Raw genomic sequence first — 25,988 nt, forward strand, 5'->3', positions numbered from 1 at the left:
AATTTCTTTCAAAAAGTGTAACCTCTGCTTTGAGATCACAAGTTTAAATACTGCCATAATTAAGAAAAACAGAATAGTCATTTATACAAGCATAAGAATTCAAGTTGCTTGTGCAGTGAAATTAAAATCTATCACTTCATCTTCCTGAGCTAACAAACTAACATGCAGATTATCCTGCCAGTCCTATCACCAACCGCTAATTGTATTTACATTAACAAGTATTAACATTTATCAATTACAAGTCTACAGGTTTACTCGTTGGTAGTAGCTGAGCTTTGCCAATAGGATTTTTTGGAGAACCTTTATACCAGACCCTTTCTTTTTCTGACGGTTTCCTAAGGACTCTGGTTTTTATCCCAGGAGAAAAGCCCATATTATTATTTACAACAGATTTAAATACGTCATGATTTGTCAGGTCATCCAAGGGAACCTTAATTTGGCCATCAGATACTACTTCCTGTTTACAAATTCTGGTAGACCCAAGAGAAGCATTCTTGGAGTCTGGGTACCTCTTCATCCTTGAAAAAGACTTATAAGTTAACTCCATGCCTGATTTTGAAATTGCATCAACATTTGGTTGTTCACATGCTGTAAACTTCTGTTCTTTAGGACCTGATTTGGTACGTGAAATCAACAAATCTTTTGATGTACTTTCTATACCAGAGGAAAGAGCACTGTCACAGCTCACTGATTTCACCAGAGGAGACGTAGCATCACCAAGACTTGCCAATTTGTGCCTTACAGGTTGTCTGCTGTACTCCAACAAGGAGTTAATCCTTCTGACAGACTGACGGACAGGTGTACGCTGAAACTTAAGAGGTGACCTAACTTTGGTCCTATTTGGTTCGTTGAGAGAAAGCTTGTTAAACCACTGTATGTGGTCTGACACCCTCCCGTGCTCTGTCATTTGTGAGCTTTCAGGGCTGGTTGTATGGCAGTTTCCCCCCAGTGACTGCTGCTGAATGATTCTCACAGGCCTCGGTTTTGGCAAGTTTGTTATATTACATGTAATCTGCTCTGAGGAAGAGAGGTCAGCTGCATCCTCCCTAGAAGCTGCACATTTCAGTAAGAAGTTCTCTTCAATCATATTCTCATTCTCCTTTAACTGAGTATTTAGTTTATCCCTTGGGGACTGCTGTTTCTTTATGTGTTCATCACTAGGCAATTCTGGCTTGACTGAGTGATCTCTAGGTATATCTGAATGGATGCTTTTCTCATGTTCAATCTTCATATGAGTTGAGTAAAATGTTATAGTTGCTTCTCCATCTGATTTTTGAGTTTGATGTAGTGAGATGTCTTGTTCTGAAAAACTATTTTCATCTGTTTTAGTCTGATGTTCATCTGATTCTATCACAGTCAAATCACTAGTTTCAAATAGATTTTTCTCTGGGCTATATTCTGTAGAAGATGTTTCATTTAGCTTTACTTTCCCCACATTAGTTATTGATGACTGCCTGTGATTTATCAATGCATGAAGATTACTTCCAGACTCAGAAAATGCTTTCTGAATTTTCACCAAAGTCTCTGTGGTCAAGTTATTTTCATCCCCACTAAGAGAGCTTCCAGTTACACTGTTGTTATGCTTATCATGTACGTTAGAAGGGCTGAATTCATATGAATGAACAGGGGACTTTTCAACCGTAGTATCAGGCTCCAAAGAGCTTTTCACCTCAAGGTTTCCTTTGATCAGAGAAACTTCATTTGCAGCTATTTCTTGAAAACTAGAATTACTAGGTCCTGTCCAAGACATCCGGTAACTTGTTCCATCTAGACACTCTGGAGTTAAGTTTTCCTCAGATTTATGGATCTTTTTTGAACCTAAAATAAAACAGTTCCGTCTTTTCAATCATTTATATTTGAAACATATTTGAAATATTATTCAAACACATGGCAGATAAAGGTATTAAACATTAAATTTCAATAAATTAAGGATTTGTTATAAAGAAATAATTTTTAATATAAAAATGTCAAACATTTTTGTATTTATATTTAAAAGCATCTTCCAATTGTTCAGACAAAAATACGATGCCAATTCAAATATTTTCACTATTCAAACATGAATTTTTAATTTCTAGAACAGTAAATTAATATATTTTACGATAAAATAACTGAAGCTTATATGTCAATTATATCTAATTATATCTCAAGAAAGCCAGAAAAACTTTTTCAGAAAAGCAATGAAAGTAGGCTTTTTGGGTAAAACTAAAAATATGTAACTGTACCTTTCTTTGTTAATCTTTCATCAATATCTGGGCTAAAAAGCAGACCTGTTTTTACAGACTCAATCCTATTTTTTAAACTTTGTTGATTTGCAAGTCGTCGACCAACATTTTCATGTCTGTCGACACCAAAACACCCATTCTGTACAGAAAAGAAAAACTGAAATTGGTTTTGGTTAAGAAATAAACCTAGTTAATTCAAATACTAAGACAAAGTAAATTTTTGTAGTTATCAAAATCCTCTACAGCTGATTGAAAAAGATATATAAAAGTAAACAATTTCATACCAAACACAAATATACTTGAATGCATGTTGATGAAAACTGTAAGCATCTGACTTGGCTATTACTTGGTATTTTATGATCTAAAATAAAAACAACCTCGGGCGCCTGGGTGGCTCAGTTGGTTAAGCGACTGCCTTCAGCTCAGGTCATGATCCTGGAGTCCCTGGATCGAGTCCCGCATCGGGCTCCCTGCTCAGCAGGGAGTCTGCTTCTCCCTCTGACCCTCCCCCCTCTCATGTGCTCTCTCTCATTCTCTCTCTCTCAAATAAATAAATAAAATCTTTAAAAATAAAATAAAATAAAATAAAATAAAAACAACCTCACATATTAACTGAAATAATTTCTTTTGTGATGACTCTATGCTAGGACCTGCTCACAACAGTGAGTGAACAAAACAAAACAGATCAAAATCTTACCCTCAGAATTTACATTCTAGATGGGGAGATTTCGAGCAGGACAAGAACACCAGTAAATTATATTGTATATTATACAATACACAAGGTGAGAAATGCTATGGAGAAAAGTAGAGCAGGGTAAGAAGCCTATGGTGGGGTGTCATTTTAAACAGAGTGATCAGAAGATGATTTGTGAGTAAGGAAAAATGTGTGAGAGCCATGAAGATAAAGGGGGAAAGAATATTATCCCAGGGAGAAGAAAGACCAGGGCAGTGTCCGAGGCCGAAACCAGGTCTGGCACATTTGACAAACAGCACAGAGGCAAGAAGCTGAGTGAGCTAGAGGGAGTGGTGAGAGGAGGACTCAGAAAGGCAGGCTGGTTCCAGTCCTGTGGAGAGGTACATGTAAACATAAGAACTTTATCATTTTTTCAGAGTGAAATGAGGAGTCACTGGAGGATTCTGAGCAGAGGAGTGACAGGACTTTACTTGGGATTTAAAAGGATCAATTTGGCTGTAGTATTACAGCAAGGTAGAGGTAGACCTACTAGTAGGAGCTTATTGCAGTAAACCAAGTTGGAGATGACAGAATTCATAGAATATTAGAAATGTAGTACCAGTGAGAATTGTTCAGTCTGGATATACTCTAAAAGCAGAGGAGACACAAGATTCCCTAATGGTTTACACAGGACGTGTGAGAAAGTGAGGAGTCAAGAATGCCTACATGGGGGGCACCTGGGTGGCTCAGTCATTAAGCGTCTGCCTTCAGCTCAGGTCATGATCCCAGGGTCCTGGGATCGAGCCCCGCATCGGGCTCCCTGCTCCACGGGAAGCCTGCTTCTCCCTCTCCCACTCCCCTTGCTTGTGTTCCCTCTTTCGCTGTTTCTCTCTGTCAACAAATAAAATCTTTAAAAAAAAAAAAAAAGAATGCCTACATGGTTTTTGGCCTAAGTGACTGGAAGAATGAGTTGCCATAGCTGAGATGGTGACGACTGTAGGTGGGGATGTGGCTGGTGGAGAGGGGGAGGAGTGGAGAAACAGCAGCAGTGAAGAAATGCATCTTGCGAGCTCTATTTGGGACAGCTTATACTTGAGATGTCTATTGGATGGACATCAAGTAGAGAAGTAGGCAGATGTTAAGAAACAGTCAAGTCGTTCAGGAAAGCATTTTGGGCTAGAGATATAAACTTGGAAGTCTTAAGTAAATATATGATGTTTAAAGCTAATGAGCACCTTGAGTGAGTAGAAAGAGAAAAGGCAACTCTTTGGGCACTCCAATGTGAAGGAATTAGGAAAGTAACCAGTGAAGAAGGAAGAATCATAAGTAAAGTGCCCCTGAAGCAAGGAAGGAAAGTATGCCAAAGAGGAGCAAGTGATTAGCCACGTCAAATGCTGTTGACAAGTCTAGTAAGGACTGTTATTTGTCCACTGGTTTGAGCACCACTGAATTCATGGGTGATCTTGAAAGCAGCTGCATTGATTGTTGGGGATGAAAGCCTCATTAGAATCAATTTAAGCAGAACAGAAAAGGAGGGAACAGTAGATATCAATTCATGTGTAAGAGTTTGGTATAAAGGGGACTAGAGAAAGAGACAGTAGCTGGAGAGGCAGGGTTAAGAGTGTCTTTTACCATCAAGTCTACAGCTTTATGCTAATATGAACATCAATGAAATGGTGAAAGACACTTACTGTGTCTTTGCTACTTTTCCCCAGACTAAATTTCAAACGAAGAGATCTTCGGACCTTTTCTTTACGACTGATCTTAGGAGAGAAGCAGCCTGCTTTTCCTGATTCCACTCTAAAAAAGCATGGGATTAAAAACGTCAGCATTAAAAAAAAAAAATGTTAGCATAAAAACTGGAGGCATTCTTGCAAAATGCAATTTGAAAGTCCAGAGCAAATTATATTGCTAGTAATTAAACAGAGTAATAATTTTCTACAATCAGTTAAGCTTTAATGTATGCATTATATTTGTATATAAAATGGCCTCTCCTGTTTATCACAAGAGTTACTTAGTCACTTATAAAACAGAATCATTAACAGACTAGCCTGGGGGCGCCTGGGTTGGCTCAGTTTTGATTTCGGCTCAGGTCATGATCTCAGGGTCCCGGGATTGAGCCCCATGTCTGGCTCCACGCTCAGCAGGGAGTCTGCTTGAGGATTCTCTCTCTCCCTCTCACTCTGCCCCTCCCCCTCCCCCTCAAATAAATAAAATTTTTTTAAAAAGAACAGACTAGCCTACAAATTAACGGGAAATTAAAAAATTACACACATCAACATACAATAGGATTTTAAGCAAGCAAAGTGGACTCAAATTAGAAGTCATTCTCTGGAGGATATATAAAGGGCAGCTGATTGATAAGATAATAAAGGCAGGGGGAATTTTTAAAAATTATGACTCAAGGGGCGCCTGGGTGGCTCAGTTGTTAAGCATCTGCCTTCGGCTCAGGTCATGATCCCAGGGTCCTGGAATTGAGCCCCGCATTGGGCTCACCCTGCTCGGCGAGAAGCCTGCTTCTCCCTCCCCCACTCCCCCTGCTTGTGTTCCCTCTCTCGCTGTCTCTCTCTCTGTCAAATAAATAAATAAAGTCTTTAAAAAAAAAAAAAATTTAAAAAAAAATTATGACTCAAATATGATTTTCAGCAGAAAGACAAACAAAATATTTTATTAACTATATATACCAGTGAAACAAAATGTCCTGGATTTATTACCTGCAAACTTTTTTGCCTGCAATCCTCTTACTTCGCCTTAGCACACCTGTACTAATCAAACGGTTTCCACTGATGGTTACAGGAGAGACTGAACTCTGAGATGATCCTTCTGGGCTTGTATCAAAGGGAACTATAAAAATATAACCACATGTAATATACCACCCATACTTCCTTTCCAAAGTATAAAATATTAATAGCAATTAGATTTAAAGTCTTAATTTCCAACCCTATGCAATAACAAAATCACATAATTTCTGGTTAGCAACTTCAGAAGCCAAATAAACCCAATTCAACTTTAAAAAAAAAGTATCAATTTCTTATTTTTTAGTTGCCAATTAAGGGTCAGATTAAACATGATTTTTATATTAAAGTTTTGCTTTAAACTCATTTAATAATGGAGTGTAGATTAATATAGAAAAAAATCATAAATAGGTACTCTGTGGACTGTAGATTAATATAGCTGCCTTTATATTAAAAAAAGCACATATCTGTTATTATCCAAAATTAGAAACCAATCCATTTTCAATTTTGCAATGGAATTTACTGAATTGTGGCTGAGAAAGTAAGGCCAAAGAAAATGGTAAGTTAAAACCTCTGTCTTTAAAACCAATAATATGTTAATTAACTGAATTTAAATTTTTAAAAAATTAAAAAAAAAAACCCACAAAAAAGCAAAACAAAACAAACAGCAAAAAAAAAGTGCGGGGCGCCTGGGTGGCTCAGTTGGTTAAGCGACTGCCTTCGGCTCGGGTCATTATCCTGGAGTCCCTGGATCGAGTCCCGCATCGGGCTCCCTGCTCGTGAGGAGTCTGCTTCTCCCTCTGACCCTCCCCCCTCTCATGTGCTGTCTCATTCTCTCTCTCAAATAAATAAATAAAATCTTTAAAAAAAAAAAAAAGTGCGTAAGGCAGTTTCTCTGCAGTGGCCACTCTAGCTCTGTTTTAAGATGGCTCCAGTCTCACCCGTTTTTCACAGGTCTGATAAAAATATCAGTAAATGTAAACTATATTATTATTTTTCTTAATAATATAAACGCAGTGTTTGGTAATAAAGACTTATGTGTTATTGTTCCCTAAGATTAAAATATAATTTTTGTAATTAAATTAGACAAATATAGAAACTGAATCTTTTCATGAGTGCCTGGGTGGCTCAGTCAGTTAAGTGTCTAACTTCAGCTCAGGTCATGATCTCAGGGTCCTAAGATGGAGCCATGCACCAGGCTCTGCGCTCAGTGGGGAGTCTGCTTGTCCCTCTGCCCCTCCTCCTGCTCATACTCTCTCTCTCAAATAAATAAAATCTTTAAAAAAAAAGAAAGAAAGAGAGAAAGAGAAGAAGAGAGGAAGGAAGGAAGGAGGGAAAGAAGGAAAGAAGGAAGGAAAAGAGAAAGAAAGAAAATGGTGAGTTAAAATAATAGGATTATTGTTATTGAACTTGATTTTTAAATTTTTTTTTAAAAGATTTTATTTATTTATTTGACAGAGAGAAGAGAGAGAGTGAGAGGGAACACAAGCAGGGGAGTGGGAGAGGGAGAAGCAGGCCTCCTGCGAGCAGGGAGCCCGATGTGGGGCTCGATCCTAGGACCCTGTGATCATGACCCGAGCAGAAGGCAGACGCCTAACCAACTGAGCCACCCAGGTGCCCCTGAACTTGATTTTTTTATTAAAAAAAAATCATTGATTCAGCAGGCTCATACTAATGTTCCAGTAACACAAGAATGTTTAAACTACTTTTTGGGAGCTTGGAGAGAAGGAATCAGTAGGTTCATTTCTTGAAGCAGATGTTATAATGCTTATAATAAGCAAAAAGGCAGATAGAATTACAATTCACACTGGCCATTTGGAAACAGTCCTCCAAAGTCGAAAAAGCTAAGAAAACACTAAGTTAGGGGCGCCTGGACGGCTCAGTTGGTTCAGCCTCAGACTCTTGATTTCAGCTCAGGTCATGATCTCAGGGTCATGAGATCAAGCCCAGCCTTGGACTCTACACCGAATCTGCTTGAAATTCTTTCTCTCCTTCTCCCTCTGCCCCTCCCCCTCTGCTCTCACTCTTTCTCTCTTTCTCTAAAAAAAAAAAAGAGAGAGAAAGAGAAAACACTAAGTTAGTTTAAAAGAATTCAAGTCTCCAACCTCTGAATACTGAAAGAAATACAGACATAGCTTCAGATATGTCTGTATTTATCTTATCATTACAATGATATGTCTTATCATTACATTTTAGCAAACCACACACAGAGATCCTGTGAAGGACCATAAAAAACAAGTTGCTAGGGCGCCTGGGTGACTCAGTTGGTTAAGCGACTGCCTTCGGCTCAGGTCATGATCCTGGAGTCCCTGGATCGAGTCCCGCATCGGGCTCCCTGCTCTGCAGGGAGTCTGCTTCTCCCTCTGACCCTCCCCCCTCTCATGTGTTCTCTCTCTCCTCTCATCCTCTCTCTCAAATAAATAAATAAAATCTTAAAAAAAAAAAACAACAAGTTGCTATTCTGTTCAACTTTCTAATAAAACAAACAAGGAAAATCTAGACTTTTTGGATAATAGAAACTAAACGGAGGCTTCTGGAAAGATCTCTTAACCTAGCTAACAAATTTAAAGTAAAACTCTCAACATTGTCTGAAATCAATAAAAACCAGAAGAATTAGAGATCACTCACTTTTTGATGAAATGTGAGACAAACAGGAGATAGAGGACTCAGGATTTCATTTCATTTTGGGTTGATCATAACATTAACTTGTAAGATTAACCATGAGCCAACTTGTATTCTGTACATGCTAAAGGAGCCAACTCAATCTAAGACCATACTAACAAAAATCTGGTATTCAAATTAGCAAAATTATATTTTTCTCTGGCGGCTCTGGGTGGCTATATTAGGAACTTTTAAGTCATTTGGAAGAAAATGGCTGGGCTGGTAAAGAATCTGGAAACCATGTCATAAGGAACAGCGTAAACCAAGTTATTAAAGCTTTTATAAAATCTACTTGAATATAAAACTAAAAAATATACCCCCTTTACCTGCACAATGGTTCCTCCAATGGCAGTACCCCACCACCCTGCATTTAGGGAAAATCAAATTTTGGCAACCTCAACAGGAGATAACAATACAGTCATAGCTATGGATCAGAGAGTAAGGAAGTAACTAAAATAGAATTCAGGATGTCCAATCACCTAAAACCCGAGAACCAGTGCTATACACAGAAGCCCAAACTCTCATTCTAAGTTACTTATCATAACTTTCAATAGGCATGGTCAGTCAACATACACATATACACATTAATTATACAGAGCCAGTGTCTATTTTAAAAGTGAGGGGACGGGACACCTGGGTGGCTCAGTCAGTTAAGCGGCTGCCTTCAGCTCAAGTCATGATCCCAGGATCCTGGGATCGAGCCCCACATTGGGCTCCTTGCTCAGCAGGGAGCCTGCTTCTCCCTCTCCTTCCGGCTCGTGCTCTCTCTCACTATCTCTTCTCTCTCAAAATAAAAACCAATAAAATATTTAAAAAAAATAATAATAAATAAAATAGAATAAAATAAAAGTGAGGGGACTTTATAAAAATTAAAAGATCTGATAAACTGAATAAAGCCATAGTTCCTAAAAGGGGTGACATTAATATGAAATAGCACTTTGCTCAGAATAGACACTCATGTTAATGTTTACAACCCAATTATATAAATTCTTTTTGCTACCTGATACTGGTGTAGAACTGCTACTGAAGAGATTAGTTGGTAACAACTCAAAGTTAAAATTGTGCTTGATGGACTTCCTCTTCTTACTTGAGAAACCATGAGACGAATCCACTGGCAGTTTACGCTTAGCATTTGGTGTAAGAATCGTGGGTGATATGGATACCTGGGCTGAAAAAAAAATTGTTTTATTTTATCAATTCTGTGGGAAAAACAAAAGCTTTACGTAATTTCTTCTTATAAAGTAGTTACTTAGAGCTAACCAAAGAATGTGAGAATATGTTTACATTATCAAATATATGTTATAACCAAATTAACACCATGCAATTATTTAAAATGATAACAGGGAAGTCACAAAAAGGCAAGATTAACAATAGTGACTTAAACCAAATAGACTGAAAGATGCATATAATCCACATTAAAGAATATTAATATATGGAATAAAATAATAATCAAGGAGATCAAACAAACTGATCTACATAATAGTTTTGCTTTTCATCACAACTAAATATTAACCACTTAATTTCTTCAATTTGAAAAACAAAACAAATGATCATATTGTCTGTTATTATGTTATTGGCCTAATTTCAGCCAGAAGCAAACCAAGATAAAAATGGTAACATACGCTAATAAAATTCTGGTTCCAAAACAAAAATGAAATTTGAGTTATTTTCACATATTCAACAGCATCCAACTTACATTCAACAGAAAAGCATGATTTAAAAGACCAAAAATGTAACAACAAACTAAAAGAAATTCTTACCTACAATTTTGGGTTCATTATATCCAATGTAATTAGCAATGTCACAACACAATTATAGTACCATATCTCCATTTAAAATAATATTTGGATTTGATTAAACCAAAATAAGTTAGGTAATGGTTACTTTTTGTATAATATACAGAAATTTTCACTTAAATACAAAATATATAATACCTACCAATTTTTTCTTGTTGAGGTGTAACGGAGGGTGTTCTGTTAGATTTAAGTTTATTCAATGCTCCACTAACAAAATCTGAAATACAAAACACATATAATCATATAATCAATTATAATTTAACATTTACCTATCTTTCACCAATAATTCATTTTGATGTTTGTGGTTTTCCAGCATCTAAGTTTATGTCAGCTTATACATTTTATTTATTTTTATTTTTTAAAGATTTTATTTATTTGAGAGAGAGTATGAGTGGGGGTTGGGGGGCAGAGGGAGAGGGAGACGGAGAAGCGGACTCCCCGCTGAGCCAGGAGCCCGACACAGGGCTCAATCCCAGGACCCTGAGATCATGACCTGAGCCAAAGGCAGATGCTTAACCAACTGAGCCACCCAGGCACCCCTACATTTTAAAGTCACTTAAGGTTATTTAGAAGAAATTATTTCAAAATAGGAAAAAAACTAAAAGATTTATTTTGATTACATTCCCAATTTACATGCCCATCTCTTCTCTCAAAAAAAAAATGACATACAATATAGAATATGTGTAAAACAAATGTGTATAATGTACAGAAAGAGAATGGGAGAGAAAATCATTACTTATTGAGGAAGAGAAGAAATGGCAACAAGAGAGAAAGCTTGGCAGGGGAAGCAAAACCTGGACAGTGTTCTGAAGGATTAGCAGGTGTTGATTTAGTAAGAAGGTAGCATTTGGGCAAGGCGAATAGCATATGCAAAAGCACGTAGGTGAAAAGACAGGATTTATGTATGCTAGAAACCAGTAGTTTGATACTGCTAGAGCAAACAGAGCAGTGGATATGGTAAGAGATAAGTCTTGTGCATTAGTTGGAAAAAGGCCTCTATGTCATTTTGAAGAACTTGAACTTCTCCAAAGGCAAAAGGGGGGGCAAAACTGTCAGATCTGCATTTTTGAAAAAATAACTGGCAGCAGTATGATAGAGTTAGGGGGTTGGCTAACTAGCTGAAGGTTCTTCTAAGTATGTTATTTAGTCATTCAACAAAGATTTATTTTGTACCCACTATGTGTCAAGCATAGTGCTACCACTGAAGATACAAAAGTGATCAAAACAGACATGGTCTTTGCCTTTATAAAACTTACTCTAACAGAGAAAAAAAAAACCATGAAAAATACCAAGGAAATAAAAATATGACAAATGGGATTTGTAGTCTGAAGTACAAATTTAACAACAGATTTAGACTGGGGAGTTATAGGTGCTCCTGAGGAAGTGATATTTGAGATCTAAAGGAAGAGTGGCAATTAGCCAAGCAAAAGATGAAGATCTGAACTAAGGCAGGAAGAATGCAAATGGAGGTGGAAAAAAGGTATTTAGGAGCTCAAAGTGACAAGACTTAGTGATCAGTGAGATGTGGGAATGAGAAAAGAGTGGATAAGAGTATCTAGAATTCTGACTTTGATGATTGCGTAGACAATGGTGCCACCCAAAGAAAAGGAAATTATGTAGGGAAAAGTTAGACATGCCTATGGAACACTGAAATGGATATGAATCAATTTGTGGAAAGATCAGGGTTGGAGAAGTAGTTTGAGAGTCATCAGCGCAGCAATGGTAGTTTTAAAAAAAATAAGAGTGAATGAGGTCATTTAGGAAGAGGGCAAAGTCTAAAAAAAAAGTCAAGTATGGAAGAATGGAGCAATTAAGAGGTGGTAGAAAAAGAAAATCCAAAACATAAAGACAGAACAAGTGGAGAGGTGCCTGGGTGGCTCTGTTGGTTAAGCGTCTACCGTCAGCTCAGGTCATGGTCCCAAAGTCCTGGGATCAAGCCCCGTGTCAGGCTCCCTGCTCAGCAGTGAGTCTGTTTCTCATTCTCCCTCTGCCCTTCCATCTGCTTGTGCTTGCTGCTCTCTCTCTCTCTCATAAACAAATAAATAAAATATTAAAAGACAGGAACAAGTGGCTAAAGATGTAGGGAAACAACAAAAGCACAGTGTTATAAAAACCAAGTAAATTAAAAAAAAAAATCAGGAAGGAAATAGTTAAGTGGCCAAAGAGATTCTGAATGATACAGGCCTAAAAAAAGTACCCATTAGATTTAGTGATTAGGAAACTGTGACTTCAACTAGTTTCATGCAAAAATATACCCCTAATTTTTAGCCACAATGTAATATAAAAATTCTTTAAATATGTCTGTTTACCTGATTAATCACCAAATATCACTCAAAATAAAGTTCAGCTATAGCCCACTTGTGTATTACTGAGAAATCTTATACCTTTCAAGTGAAACAGGCACAAACCAGAGAAGACTGAAAACCTTAATGAAGAGCCAAAAATAGGCTATGCTCTAAATGGCAGGTAATGGCTTATAAAGCCAACCTTCATGGCACCTGAGCAGACAAATAAAGTTAATATGGGAGAGGAAAAAGAGAAAAAAAGGAAAGAAGAAAAACAAAAGCCAGAGCTGAAGAGAAAAGAAACAACTGAGCAACAGACTCAGCCACAGCAAAAAACCCCACACAATTAGAATAGCACAGGAAAGGAGACGCCTGGGTGGGTCAGTCAGTTAAGCATCTGCCTTCGGCTCAGGTCGCGATCCCAGGGTGCTGGGATCAAGTCACGCATCAGGCTCCCCGCTCAGCGGGAAGCCTGCTTCTCCCTCTCCACCTGCCGCTCCCTCTGCTTTGTGCTCTCTCTCTGACAAATAAATAAAATCTTAAAAAAAAAAAAAAAAAAATAGAATAGCACAGCAAAATCAGAAGCATGGAAAGACAAACTATTCCCTCCATAATCTATTTTAACCTGTTTGAACAGATAAAGTACCTCTGGGTTTAAGCCAAATATTAATAACTCGACTTACTGTATTCATTCTGTAGTTTATGCCCATTAAGTATAAAACACTGGGCTGGATACAATGTATAAAACATGGCCTCTACCTCCAAAGAGCATTAAATATAATAGGTAAGAGAGTCATGTATGAGGAGTAAATATAAAACCATATAAAAACTGTTAGAGTCTAGAATATTATAGAATGCCAGCGCAGAAAAGAGATTATTTTCCCACTAAAAACACAGCAGGGGTGAAGCATGCCTGACAAAACACTTAAACTGAATTTTGACAACTGGATATAATTTAAACAGCAAGTGTAGATGGAAGTAAAAACATTCTATCAATAAATAGGGTAAGCAAAACAGCCCAAAGTGTCTAAAAAACAATAAATAAAAAATGGAATTGAACTAAAGTATAGTATACATTGCATAAATTAGAGAGAGGAAACAGTAGAAAGGCACACTAAAACAATCCTATGAAAGACCTTTAATACCAGGTTATAAATATCAGTTTTATCAGTGAAAGTTTCTGATGAGTATGCGGGAGACATGATTAGAGTTACACAGGAAGAACATCAGTCTTGACAGCAATAAGCAGGGCAGATTCAATGAAGAGGCATGAAGATCAATAAGGAGATTCTTAGAGTAAAGATGATGCGGTAAATACCACAGACAGCATCTTACAGAACCTGAAAACTGTGAATATAAATGGTACAGTAAGAGTTAGGTACCCACCATTTAAAGCCCCAGTGACTAGAAAATGATGGTGCTGTTAATAAAAAAAGGAATTCAAGAAGAACCAGTTTAAAGAGGGTGAAGATGATCATTTCAAAATGCTGAGCTTAAAGCATCAAAAATAGGCAGAAGTGAAGATATCTCCCTAGTAAGCTGTTACTAAAGTGGAACTGATATTTGCGAGACAATAGTGATAGAGATCCAGATCCAGTGTTGACCTATTTTTTTTTTTAAGATTTTATTTATTTATTTGACAGAGAGAGACACAGCAGGAGAGGGAACACAAGCAGGGGAAGTGGGAGAGGGAGAAGCAGGCTTCCTGCTGAGCAGGGAGCCCGACATGGGGCTTGATCCCAGGATGCTGGGATCATGACCTGAGCCAAAGGCAGACGCTCAACGACTGAGCCACCAGGCTCCCCCTGTGTTCACCTATTTAGATGCTATAAATGAAACTCTAGGAATGAATGAAATCACAAAGGAAAAGAGGGTAATAAAGAGGATCTGTGGGGTGGCTGGGTGGCTCAGTCAGTTGGGCGTCTGCCTTCGGCTCGGGTCGTGGTCCCAGGGTCCTGGGATTGAGCCCCGCGTCAGGCTCCCAGCTCAGCGGGGAGTCTGCTTCTCCCTCTCCCTCTGCTGGTCCCCCTTCTTGTGCTCTCACTGTCCAATAAATAAATAAATAAAATCTTAAAAAAAAAAAAAGGATCTGTGTCTGAGAATATCTGTATCTGGGGTAGGAAGTTTATGGGATGAATTATGTGCTCCAAAAATACATGTCTAAGTCCTAACTCCAAGTACTTGTGAATGTGACCTTATTTGAAATTAGTATCTCTGTAGATGTACTCAATTTAAGAAGAGGTCATTAGGGTAGGCCCTAATTCAGTGTAACTGGTGTCACTAGAAGATGAAAACTTGGACAGAGAGACACCCAGGGAGAAGGCCATGTGACAACAGAGGCAGAGATCGGATGCAGCTGCAAACCAAAGAATGCCAACAATCAACAATCACCACCAGAAGCTAGAAAAAGCAGGAAGATTCTCCCCTACGGGTTTCACAGGGAACATGGCTCAGACAACAGCTTGATTTTAGCTTCTAGCCTCCAGAACTATGAGACAATAAATTTTTGTTGTTTTAAGCCACCCAATTTGTGGTACTTTGTTACAGTGGCCCTAGGAAACTAACACAGAAGGCATAGGGGAATCTACAAATGAGGCAAAGAAGAAACATAAGGCTGTATCATATAAGCCAAGATTCAAACAAGAATGAAGACAGTTAATAACAATTAGTTCTAAAAAATGGGCAGAAGACTTGAACAGACACTTCTCCAAAGAAGACATACAAACGGCTAACAGACACATGGAAAAATGTTGATCATCATTAGCCATCAGGGAAATTCAAATGGGAAATTCAAATCAAAACCACACTGAGATACCACCTTACACCAGTTAGAATGGCAAAAATTGACAAGGCAAGAAACAACAAATGTTGGAGAGGTTGTGGAGAAAGGGGAACCCTCTTACACTGTTGGTGGGAATGCAAGTTGGTACAGCCACTTTGGAAAACAGTGTAGAGGTGCCTCAAAAAATTAAAAATAAAGCTACCCTATGACCCAGCAATTGCACTACTGGGTATTTACCCCAAAGACACAGATGTAGTGAAAAGAAGGGCCATATGCACCCCAATGTGCATAGCAGCAATGTCCACAATAGCCAAACTGTGGAATGAGCCAAGATGCCCTTCAGCAGATGAATGGATAAAGAAGATGTGGTCCATATATACAATGGAATATTACTCAGCCATCAGAAAGGATGAATACCCAACTTTTACATCAACATGGATGGGACTGGAGGAGATTATGCTAAGTGAAATAAGTCAAGCAGAGAAAGTCAACTATCACATGGTTTCACTTATTTGTGGAACAAAAGGAATAGCATGGAGGACATTAGGAGAAGGAAAGGAAAAATGAAAGGGAGAAAACCAGAGGAGGAGATGAACCATGAAAGACTATGGACTCCGAGAAACAAACTGAGGGTTTTAGAGGGCAGGGGGTGGGAGGATGGGTTAGCCTGGTGATGGGTATTAAGGAGGGCACATACTGCATGGAGCACTGGGTGTTATACGAAAACAATGAATCATGGATCACTACATCAAAAACTAATGATGTATTGTACAGTGACTAACATAGCATAATAAAATAAAATTTAAACAAAATAACAATTAGTTCTGATACTCAAAAGATGAGAAATTTCCTTTTTTCTTTTTTTAAAGATTTTATTTATTTTTTTGACAGAGACAGCGAGAGCAGGAATGCAAGCAGGGGGGAGTGGGAGAGGGAGAAGCAGGCTTCCTGCCGAGCAGGGAACCCCATGTGGGGCTCGATCCCAGGACCCTGGGATCATGACCTGAGCCGAAGGCAGACGCTTAACAACTGAGCCACCGAGACGTCCCGAAGATGAGAAATTTCCTAAGGCAACTGGAAGAAGAATGGCCTGTCTTCTTGATCAAGAAGGAGATAAGAAATCTTATGACTGATTCCACCAGCTTTAGGTCTTTTTTTTTCTTCCTTGGTAATGTTTCCTTCATTAGTTAGTTCATACTTCTAAATAGTTCATGTCACTATTTCAAATCATGATCTCATGCCTGACTGTTCTCCGTATTCCCAAATCTCAATTCTTTACACCAGATAATTTTCTAAAACATTATAATCCTGTTATGCCTCTACTCATAAACCTTCAATACCAATACCCAATATCCAGCTTCATGCTATATTTCAGCCTGACATTGAGTTCACCATAATATCCTCCTAATCCTTAGGATAAACCCCCCACTCAAGTCATGTTAGTCTATTTACTAATAGTCATAGATTATTTCTTCCCTACACAAATCTTTCTTTAGAGCATCTTCTTATCTACAATAGGATACAAGTATTCTGACGCTCTACCCAATTCCCCTAGACTCTACCCATTTTTTCAAGAAGGTTCAGTTTGACTTCTTCTTTGGAGTCCCTGATCACCATAACCCAGGGAACTTTTTTCTCCTTTGAACACACTTTACATTTATGCTAAAGATTTAGCATTTAATATTAGATTGTATTGTCATTTTTGCTTTTCACATGCATGTGTCATGTTTCTCCAACTATGCCGTAAGCACCAAGAAGGCACAGACCGCAGCTTATGCTTCATTACGTTTAAACACATTTTAGATGAAAGCAAATTGCTGTAATTCCACAAAATGAGACTGCCATTGCCACTTACCTCCTACACTTTGTCTTCGCTTTCTCTTACAATCACCAGGAGTTTCACATTCACCTTCTTCAAAGCCTTCTAATGATGGAGTAGCACAGAGACCATCAAGACCCAACATAGCTGGTATCTTTTCCTGGATAAAATCTGGAATATGCCCTAAAAAAATGTTCAGAGTTAAAATTTTTCCTCTACTCTCCCTCAAAGTGTTCAAATAGTATATACCAAAATGTTCAAATAGTATATATTTCTAATAGTTGTCTTCACAGTTCACTTGGAGGAAGCTGGGATCTCCTTCATTTAAACTAATCCTGTTACTTTATAATGTATATTCATCTTACCAATATCTGATGCATAGTCAATAAGAGTTTGCACCACTGCAGCCTGTAATCGTAGCTTTTTTTCTGTGTTAGCAGACATCTTTTCATGTCCTTCACTTGTCTGAAGAAGGTTTGGTGCAAATATTACAGCAAGATTGCTGCTATCCATCTTATTCTCACTGGACCTTAAATGAAACAAAGTTCTCTTAGATTGAGCCAAAGAGAAACAGAGAGGTAAAATAACATATTGAGCACACTTTGAAGACTTATTTTATCAAACACAAGTCCAAATAGCTACCCTTTGTCTACCCATCTATATGATTGCCTTGAAATAAGACAGAACCAGAAATAGCTTCTGTGTTTAAATATATATCATAAAAACCATGCTAACTATAGAGCCCACACTTTGTTTTTCCATACAAATGGATTATTTGATTTTCAAACCCACACACAGAAAAACTATTAAAAGGCTGCAAGTATGTGTAGAACAAGCAGGCTCACTGACAGCAAGCAGAGAGAGAGGACAAATTTGAGAAGCAAAACACAAATATATCAAAAACACAGTAATCCGAAGTCATTCAATGGACAAAGAATCCTATCAACACCAATAAGCCATTCATAATGATGACCTTAAGGCAGTAAGAAAATACAAATCATGTGGCATATTGTCTCTTAAATTATACAGGGTATACTTCTTACAGTAAGGAAATAATTTTTAAGAAAAATTTTCATTCCAAATTTAATTTTAAGTTATTATCTATACGGGTAAATCTAGCTAATTAACAACCTGTCATTTCCTAAGCCTTTAATTACTTACCTAAGTGAAACATTCCTGAGAAAGTTAAAGAAGTATCTTAATACATCAATTGTGTGGTCAGCCATAAGACAGGAGAGCAACAATGTAGCTTTATTTTTCTCCTCTGTTCCTAACTGTTGAGCTTTGAAGAGTGCTTCATGCAAATCAGCTGGAAGGATGGGCTCTGGCAATTCCCTAAAAAACTGCTTAAGAAGTCCTGCAACATCACAAGGAGGTGCAGTAGACAGGCAACTTTCACCATGATCCAGTTTATTCTGAAATAAATATAATAATCTTGAGCATTTGAGGGCTTAAGAGTTTACTGCAAATAAGCTATCCTTTTCTGTACTCTAGAAAGCTTTAATAAATTTTTCTTAACTCTTGTTTTAATAAACATCATTACATTTTAAAAGGCTAAAAACAAAAACAAAAAACATTTTTTCATTTCCTATAGTACTTTATAGGAACAAAGGACCACAAATTTGAAAGTACTCTAAATTTTTAAAGCATTATATAGATTGTGGCAATCATTTCACAATATATACATATATTAAAACATCAAGTTGTACAGTATTTGTCAATTATATCTCAAAACTGAAAAAAAAAGCATTAAATAATGCATGATTCTTTTTTTTTTTCTTTTGAGAGAGAGAGAGTGACAGAGCGAGCGCACGTTCGGGCATGGTGGGGGGGACAGAGAGGGGGAGAGAGAATCTTAAGCAGGCTCCACATCCAGCATGGGGCTGGATGTGGGCTGGATGCGGGCGGGGCTGGATGCAGGGCTCGATCTCGTGACCCTGAGATCATGACCTGAGCCGAAATCAAGAGTCAGACACTTGGGGCGCCTGGGTGGCTCAGTCAGTTAAGCTTCTGCCTTTGGCTCAGGTCATGATCCTGGGTCCTGGGATCGAGCCCCACATCGGGCTCCCTGCTCAGTGGAGAGCCTGCTTCTCCCCCTGCTTGTGCTTGCTTGCTCTCTGTCAAATAAATAAATAAATACATTAAAAAAAAAAGAGCCACCAGGGGAACCCCTGTATAATTCCTTTTAGAGAAAAAGGTTCTTCTGCCACAGAAAAGGCTATTTGCAAATTCAGTTTCTGTTAATTCATGCAATAGTTTAAATATTTCAATTCTAAAAACCAAATAAAAAAGTAGTACAAATGAAAAATTATAGTTCAAGAATATGCTTACCTTTAGGGCTCTTAGACGAATAACAGATCCTGATTTCCTAAAAAGCCCTTCTGTATGAATATGCTCTTCTAAAGATGTGCAAGCATCAACAAGAAAACTGAAAGAGAGAAATCTTTTTAGGGGGCCAGATGCACATCTTACTAAACCCTATTCTTCTACCAAAGTACATGGACCAAGCACTAACCCCCCTTCAGAAGCTCTGATGTCACAAATCTCTTCAGTCTTTGTGATAAAAGGTTAATTCTAGTTGTTTCTCTTGCTTCCTAAATTCTTCTGTCTGGCTCATCTTTTTATCCATGACAATTTCAATGAGGTTGCTTTATTTTTTTTTTTTATTATTTTTTTAAGATTTTATTTATTTATTTGACAGAGAGAGAGAGAGACAGCGAGAGGGAACACAAGCAGGGGGGGTGGGAGTGGGAGAAGCAGGCTTCCCGCCGAGCAGGGAGCCGGATGCGGGGCTCGATCCCAGGACCCTGGGATCATGACCTGAGCCGAAGGCAGACGCTTAACCGACTGAGCCACCGAGGCGCCCCTCAATGAGGTTGCTTTAATCCAACATCCTTCTCAATCCTACTTCATTTCTCTGCTTCCATTCAGAGCACAAGATGTGTCATTTTTACTGCCTCCACTTCATATTCCAGTGTCTCCTCAACCCTTTCCAATCAGACTTGCACCCCTATTACTACAACAAAACAGTTCTCATCTTAGATATCATGTCAATATTTAAGTAGATATTAAGGTCATCAATCCATGGTCAATTGTCTTCATTTCACTTGTCCTGCCAGGATCTGACACACTTACGCATTCCCTGCTTTTCTTGGAAATATTCTTTTTCATGACACTTCCTGCTGCCCCCCTAACTATTCTTTCTCAAACTCCTTTTCTGGCTCCCCTTTTTCTGTCAGACCTCTACATGATAGTGTGACCCTTAAAAAGGCCTTAAGCCCTTCTTCTTTTCTTTTCTCTTTTTAAGATTTTATTTATTTGACAGAGACAGAGAGAGAGAGAGAGTGAGCTCGCACAAGCAGGGGGAGCAGCAGGCAGAGGGAAAGGGAGAGGGAGAAGCAGGCTCCCGCTGAGCAAGGAGTCAGATGTAGAGCTCGATCCCAGGACCCTGGGATCATGACCTGAGCTGAAGGCAGACGCTTAACCAGCTGAGCCACCCAGGCACCCCCATAACTTTAAATATCTACCATCTGTTACATTTGCCCAAAAATAAGGCATTGTGCTTTTCTCACTCTAACACTGCCTCTCAGAAAAGTCAGATATATCCTAATCCTTACAATCCTTCTCATACTTAGAGGTGTGTGCTTAATTTCTTTATATTGAACAACTTTTAACCATCAATGTTGGCTTTAGTAGTTAACAACTGATACCACAAATTAGAATGGATGTCAGCAGCAAGCAATTGATAGCACTGTGCTGGTGCGCAATGGCTGAATGTTACAGGGGGTAACTGACAGAATTTAATGTTTGTTTGTTTGTTTAAAGCAGGCAAAGAAATTACAACAAAGATTTAGTAATCTTTACTGCAGATATAACTGCAATTCTAAAGGTAGAAAATCATTATAAACAAATCTTTCATAGGTCATTTGAAAAGCAAAATAGTAAGTGCTTACCTTATGGAGATTGTGAATCAACACCTACATGCTGAATGAGGGAAAACTGTTCTAAGATTGCAAGGTATTCAATAAATGCTTTTGAACAATGTATCAGTTAAAAACCTAGGTTACTGAACTAGAGTGGCCAGAATGAACCCTACTTTGGATAGAGGGGAAATGAATTAGTAACAGGTAAGATAGTTTCTTTGCATGCTTCTTTGAACTATTTAAGATGTAAACTTCTCTGCTAATTTCTTTTTTTTTTTTTTTTTAAGAATTTTTTTATTTATTTGACAGAGAGAGACACAGTGAGAGGGAACACAAGCAGGGGGAGTGGGAGAGGGAGAAGCAGGCTTCCCGCGGAACAGCGAGCCCGATGTGGGGCTCGATCCCAGGACCCTAGGATCATGACCTGAGGCAAAGGCAGACGCCCAACGACTGAGCCACCCAGGCACCCCTCCTCTGCTAATTTCTGATGCAGTTAGTCCAAAAGGTTACTTTTAAATAGTAAGTGACACAGTAAAGCTCAAGTGCTACAGAATTTATATTTACAAATACTTTATTTAATCTTAGCTTAAATGTTCTTTTATCCACAAAGGAAAAGGGGGGGGGGGGGACAACAGACTCTTAACTAGAGAGCAAACTGCTAGTTCAAAACAAATGTGTGGGCGCCTGGGTGGCTCAGTTGGTTAAGCGACTGCCTTCGGCTCAGGTCATGATCCTGGAGTCCCGGGATCGAGTCCCGCATCGGGCTCCCTGCTCAGCAGGGAGTCTGCTTCTCCCTCTGACCCTCACCCCTCTCATGCTCTCTCTCTCATTCTCTCTCTCAAATAAATAAATAAAATCTTTAAAAAAAAAAAAAAAAAAAAAAAAAAACAACAAAAAAAAACAAATGTGTAAGTCAATCAGCTATTTTTTAATTTATTCTTTTTAAAGATTTTATTTATTTATTAGAGAGATTGTCTGAGCATGAGCAAGCAGGGGGAGGGGCAGAGGGAGAGAGACAAGCAGACTATCCACTGAGCAGGGAGCCCAAAGTGGGACTCCATCCCAGGACCTGAGATCATGACTTGAGCAGAAGTCAGACACTAACCAATTAAGCCACCCAGGTGCCTCTCAGCTATTTATTTTTAAACAGCCCAGACACTGGTTTGAAATATTTTTCTTCATCCCAAACTTAGCTTACCTTGGAATGTGTCCATATTCTGGTACAACAGAATGGGGCAATGCACTAAAAGGTACTCCAAATATTTTACCCTAAAATGGCAAATTCAATTATTCCAACACAAATATTAGGCATAATGTAAGTTTTCTTAAATATTAAGCAAATTAAAAACCTTAGGAAATTAAAAAAATAGAAATAAGACAATGAAAATAATTATTACAAGTAACCTTGGTTAAAAAGTAACTACTATATGCTAAACATTCCCTTAGGTACTGGGAGCACAAAAATGGCCAAGATAAAGTCATTGTGGGTGGGGGGGATGGGTGAGACAGGTGAAGGGGATTAAGACTACACTTACCATGATGAGCACTGAGTAATGTACAGAATTGCTGAATCACTATACTGTATACCTGTAACTAATGTAACACTGTATATTAATTGTACTGGAATTAAATAAAGTCATTGCCCTAAAGCAATGTAATACATTCCATCAGTTTCCAATCCCATAATGAAAAATCAATCCAGTTAGTGCTTAGTCAGGAAATTCTTAAAAAAAATTTGGCCAAAACACTAACATTTTCTAAAAATACTATGTTTCTTTCAGTAACCTTATAAACATTGACCTTATACTTCCCTTCTGTCACCTTATAAATACTAACGTGAACAAAAGGCTAAGTTGATTGGTAATGCCACTCCTGGAGTACTTCTTAAAATTACATCGAAGTGGTTTTTAGACCTGATCTTCTTTTCCACACTCTGGAAAACTGTTATTCAAACTATGTTCTGAGGTAACCAAGGCAGGGATTCTACAAACATTTAATTCAAATTTCTTTAACTACTTTGAAATATATTTTTAAAAGGTCATATTCAAATGTATTACTCATACTCAAATTTAATACATTGAAAATCCCAAGAGGAATCTGTATGTTATACACTTCTTAATAAAGAATCTGCCACTATCTTTGTGCATGCATTCCAACTTCTTAAAAACGTGTCACTGATTAAGAAGGTTGTAGTTTTGCACCGGACTTAAATACAAGCCTATATACGTACATACATATATGTATGTATCTATGTGTGTGTGTGTGTCAGTGTATATATATATATACATATATATACACACACACATATATATACATATATCTGCTTATATAAAATTAAATAAGTGGGTATACCTAATCTAATAAACATTAATTTAGCTTAGATGCATCTGCTCTCCATGAATGCTCTTGAAGCACTTGTTAAGGAATCATTCACACTGTTAATTATTCAACAGAGTAACAAAATCTTAGTAGTCCTTTTCAAGCATCTGGCTCCATTTAATTGATGAATATAGAAGACAGTACAGTATAGTGCTTAAGGGAGCAGGCTCCTAGTGGCAGGGTTGCCAGGTTTTAAATCCTGGCTCTTCTACTTATTAGCTGAATGACCTCGATCAAATTAATTCTTTATGCCTCAGCACCTTCACATAGGTCCTAAGTCACAGAGTTGTAGAGAAAATTAAATAAATTAAAAGATGTAAAGCATTTATATTAGTCTCTGACATAGAGTAAGCATTCAAAGAATATTTGTTGCTGTTATGATCACCATTTCAAGGTGAGCTGTTAAAAAAAATGTGTTAGTGTGGAAACCCCCTTTTTTGGTAAATCAGAATTTTCTTGATATTGTACAACCAAACAAAATGCAAAAATCAGATGCTGAAGCTGATTATAAGTCTACAGAGGTCCTACATACCTAGAACTCAGGGATTTTTTTCTCAAGTGTATTATTCTCAATAATGGCCTCACAATAACATAATCTCATAAAATAAAACTAATAACTTGCTTTTTAAATTTTATGTACTGGAATATCACAATGTTATCTTCAAAAGATTTCTGGCACTGTTCTTTAAAAGCTCAAAACTATTATTAGCTAACAAACACCAAAGAGCCAAAGAAATCTAGTTTTCAAATAAAGTTACTTATCCTGTTCCCATTCTCATTAACACAAAGATCTTCCGTATTTATTAGAGTATTTCTATTATGATTTCTAGCCTGACTACCACTTAGGATTTCAACCATTGATTACCATAACAACTATCACTAGCTGAATAAGTGACATGTGACAGGTACTGTGCTAGTCCTATCTACAGATCTTATCATTTTTAAATCCCCTAAATAACCCAAGAAGAGATACCATTATTCCCACCTTATAGAGTAGGAAACTGAAGGGTAGGAAAATTAAACAGCCCAAGATCACACATCCATAGTAGGAGTAAAGCAGGATTCAAACTCAGGTCTGTCTGACTCTAAAAGTAGGTATCAATTTTTTTTAAAGATTTTGTTTATTTGAGAGAGAGAGAGAGAGAGAGAGAGAGAGTGAGAGAGAGCCTGAGCAGGGGTTGGGGAGCGGGAGGGAGAAGCAGGCTCCCCGCTGAGCAGGGAGTGTGACTTGGGGCTTGATCCCAGGACTCTGGGATCATGACCTGAGCCAAAAAGGCAGAGCTTTAACCGACTGAGCCACCCAGGTGCCCTGGTAACGATTTTCTTAAGGGGTGAAAAAAAATCCAGATTCAAATTTTTTCATACACTTACAAAACCACTATATTTGAGATCTTGGAAAACCAGTTTTCAATCAGAAGAAATCACTCTAGTTTTTAAATATAAACATATACGTTGCCATTAAGTTGCAAACAACAAAAACTATTTTCTCCAGAATGTACAAGCTTTTAAGAGGTATACAAATTAATTTTGTTAGTAGCTTATTTATCCAAGTACTTATTTTCTTTCACAAATTATAAATTAAGAGCTATGCACATTTTATTAGTTTTTGTCTCTAAATACATACAAATACCATAGAATTAGGCAAATAAATTTAAAATAAAATGTTTTATATTCAATTTACTGTATTTTTCACAATGAAATTCTTGATGACGCAGTAGATAATAAAATTTCATTCAAAATCCCCTTACTTCGACCACCCTCAGATCATCAACAGCTTTTTAATTATTCCACTCTGCCATCTTAATTTACTCACTTTAAAAATTAGCTTTATATCTCAAAGACAACCAAGCAGAAAGCTTGTTTTTTTCAAATTAGTGAACACAGAGGTATTATCTGAAGCCTATTTCTAATGCTCTTTCACACCTTATCTACTGACTCATTTAGAAAATTTACTGATCCTCCTTGTCCCTTTACAAATTTTATTCTAAAACTGTGGTGGTGGTGGGTAGTGTTTGCCTCCCTTCCCACATGCTACTTGGTCAAAATACAATAAATTGATAATATCTGGAGATATTTTTAATTGTCAAAACTGGGAGATGCAACTGGCATCTAGTGGGTAGAAGCCAGAGATGCTGTCAGACATCCTACAATGCGCAGTACAGCCCCCACGTCCCACCTCAAAGAATTATCTAGTTCAAAATATCAACGTCGTGAGGTTGAAAACCCTGCAACTTTCTCAGTGATCAAAAATCCCTGTAAAGAATCAACAATGTCATTCTTTAAATTTCACAGTCGACCATCTGGATTGAATTAGTACGCTTAGCCACATTCTCTTTGGGATCCACACATAATGAACATTTTAGCATGAACTGTAATAAGTGATGGTACAGGGTGGGCTCTTTTTTTTTAAAAAAACCCAAACCTCTTTCCCCGGAACTTACCACTATTTCCGTGGTTGCTGTTTCATGTCTCCTGCGATCGCACTGCCCACGGCCACTCTTGACCTTAATGCCATAGACCGCCCGGAGCTGCTGCAACAAGGCCAACCTTACCAGCCTCCGATCCCACATCCCGGACACGTCGCCCACTCTCCGAGGCAGGATCTGCGTCCTGACCCTCGTCCGCCACCAGGTCTTCCAATTTCCAAACACTCTGAGGTTTGCACTCTGCGCCGCTGCCTTCTGGCCAAGTCTGGCACTGTTCCGGCTCCGGA

General features: G+C 38.0%; 1 protein-coding gene across 1 annotated transcript; it reads right to left on the reverse strand.

Moving 5' to 3' along the window:
- On the reverse strand, positions 1-25,988 carry LOC116640262 (rho GTPase-activating protein 11A-like). Its single transcript, XM_032417136.1, has 12 exons — positions 25,717-25,988; positions 22,095-22,165; positions 19,305-19,401; positions 18,135-18,388; positions 17,339-17,502; positions 17,010-17,156; positions 10,230-10,304; positions 9,292-9,459; positions 5,610-5,739; positions 4,587-4,695; positions 2,223-2,361; positions 1-1,818 (listed from the first exon to the last, which is right to left on the reverse strand). Exons 1-12 carry the CDS (start codon positions 25,843-25,845, stop codon positions 236-238), a joined length of 3,066 nt encoding a protein of 1,021 aa, XP_032273027.1. The 5' UTR covers positions 25,846-25,988; the 3' UTR covers positions 1-235.

This window comes from Phoca vitulina, unplaced genomic scaffold (assembly GCF_004348235.1).
Source record: "Phoca vitulina isolate PV1807 unplaced genomic scaffold, GSC_HSeal_1.0 scaffold20, whole genome shotgun sequence".
In the NCBI taxonomy this organism is placed as follows: Eukaryota; Metazoa; Chordata; class Mammalia; order Carnivora; family Phocidae; genus Phoca; species Phoca vitulina.

Coding starts and splice junctions, on each gene's coding strand:
- LOC116640262 (XM_032417136.1), bottom strand. CDS start 25,845: ATGTGGGATCGGAGGCTGGTAAGGTTGGCCTTGTTGCAGCAGCTCCGG. Junction 22,166..25,716: donor CAGCAACCACGGAAATAGTG/GTAAGTTCCGGG, acceptor TTGCCATTTTAG/GGTAAAATATTTGGAGTACC. Junction 19,402..22,094: donor GAATATGGACACATTCCAAG/GTAAGCTAAGTT, acceptor TCTCTCTTTCAG/TTTTCTTGTTGATGCTTGCA.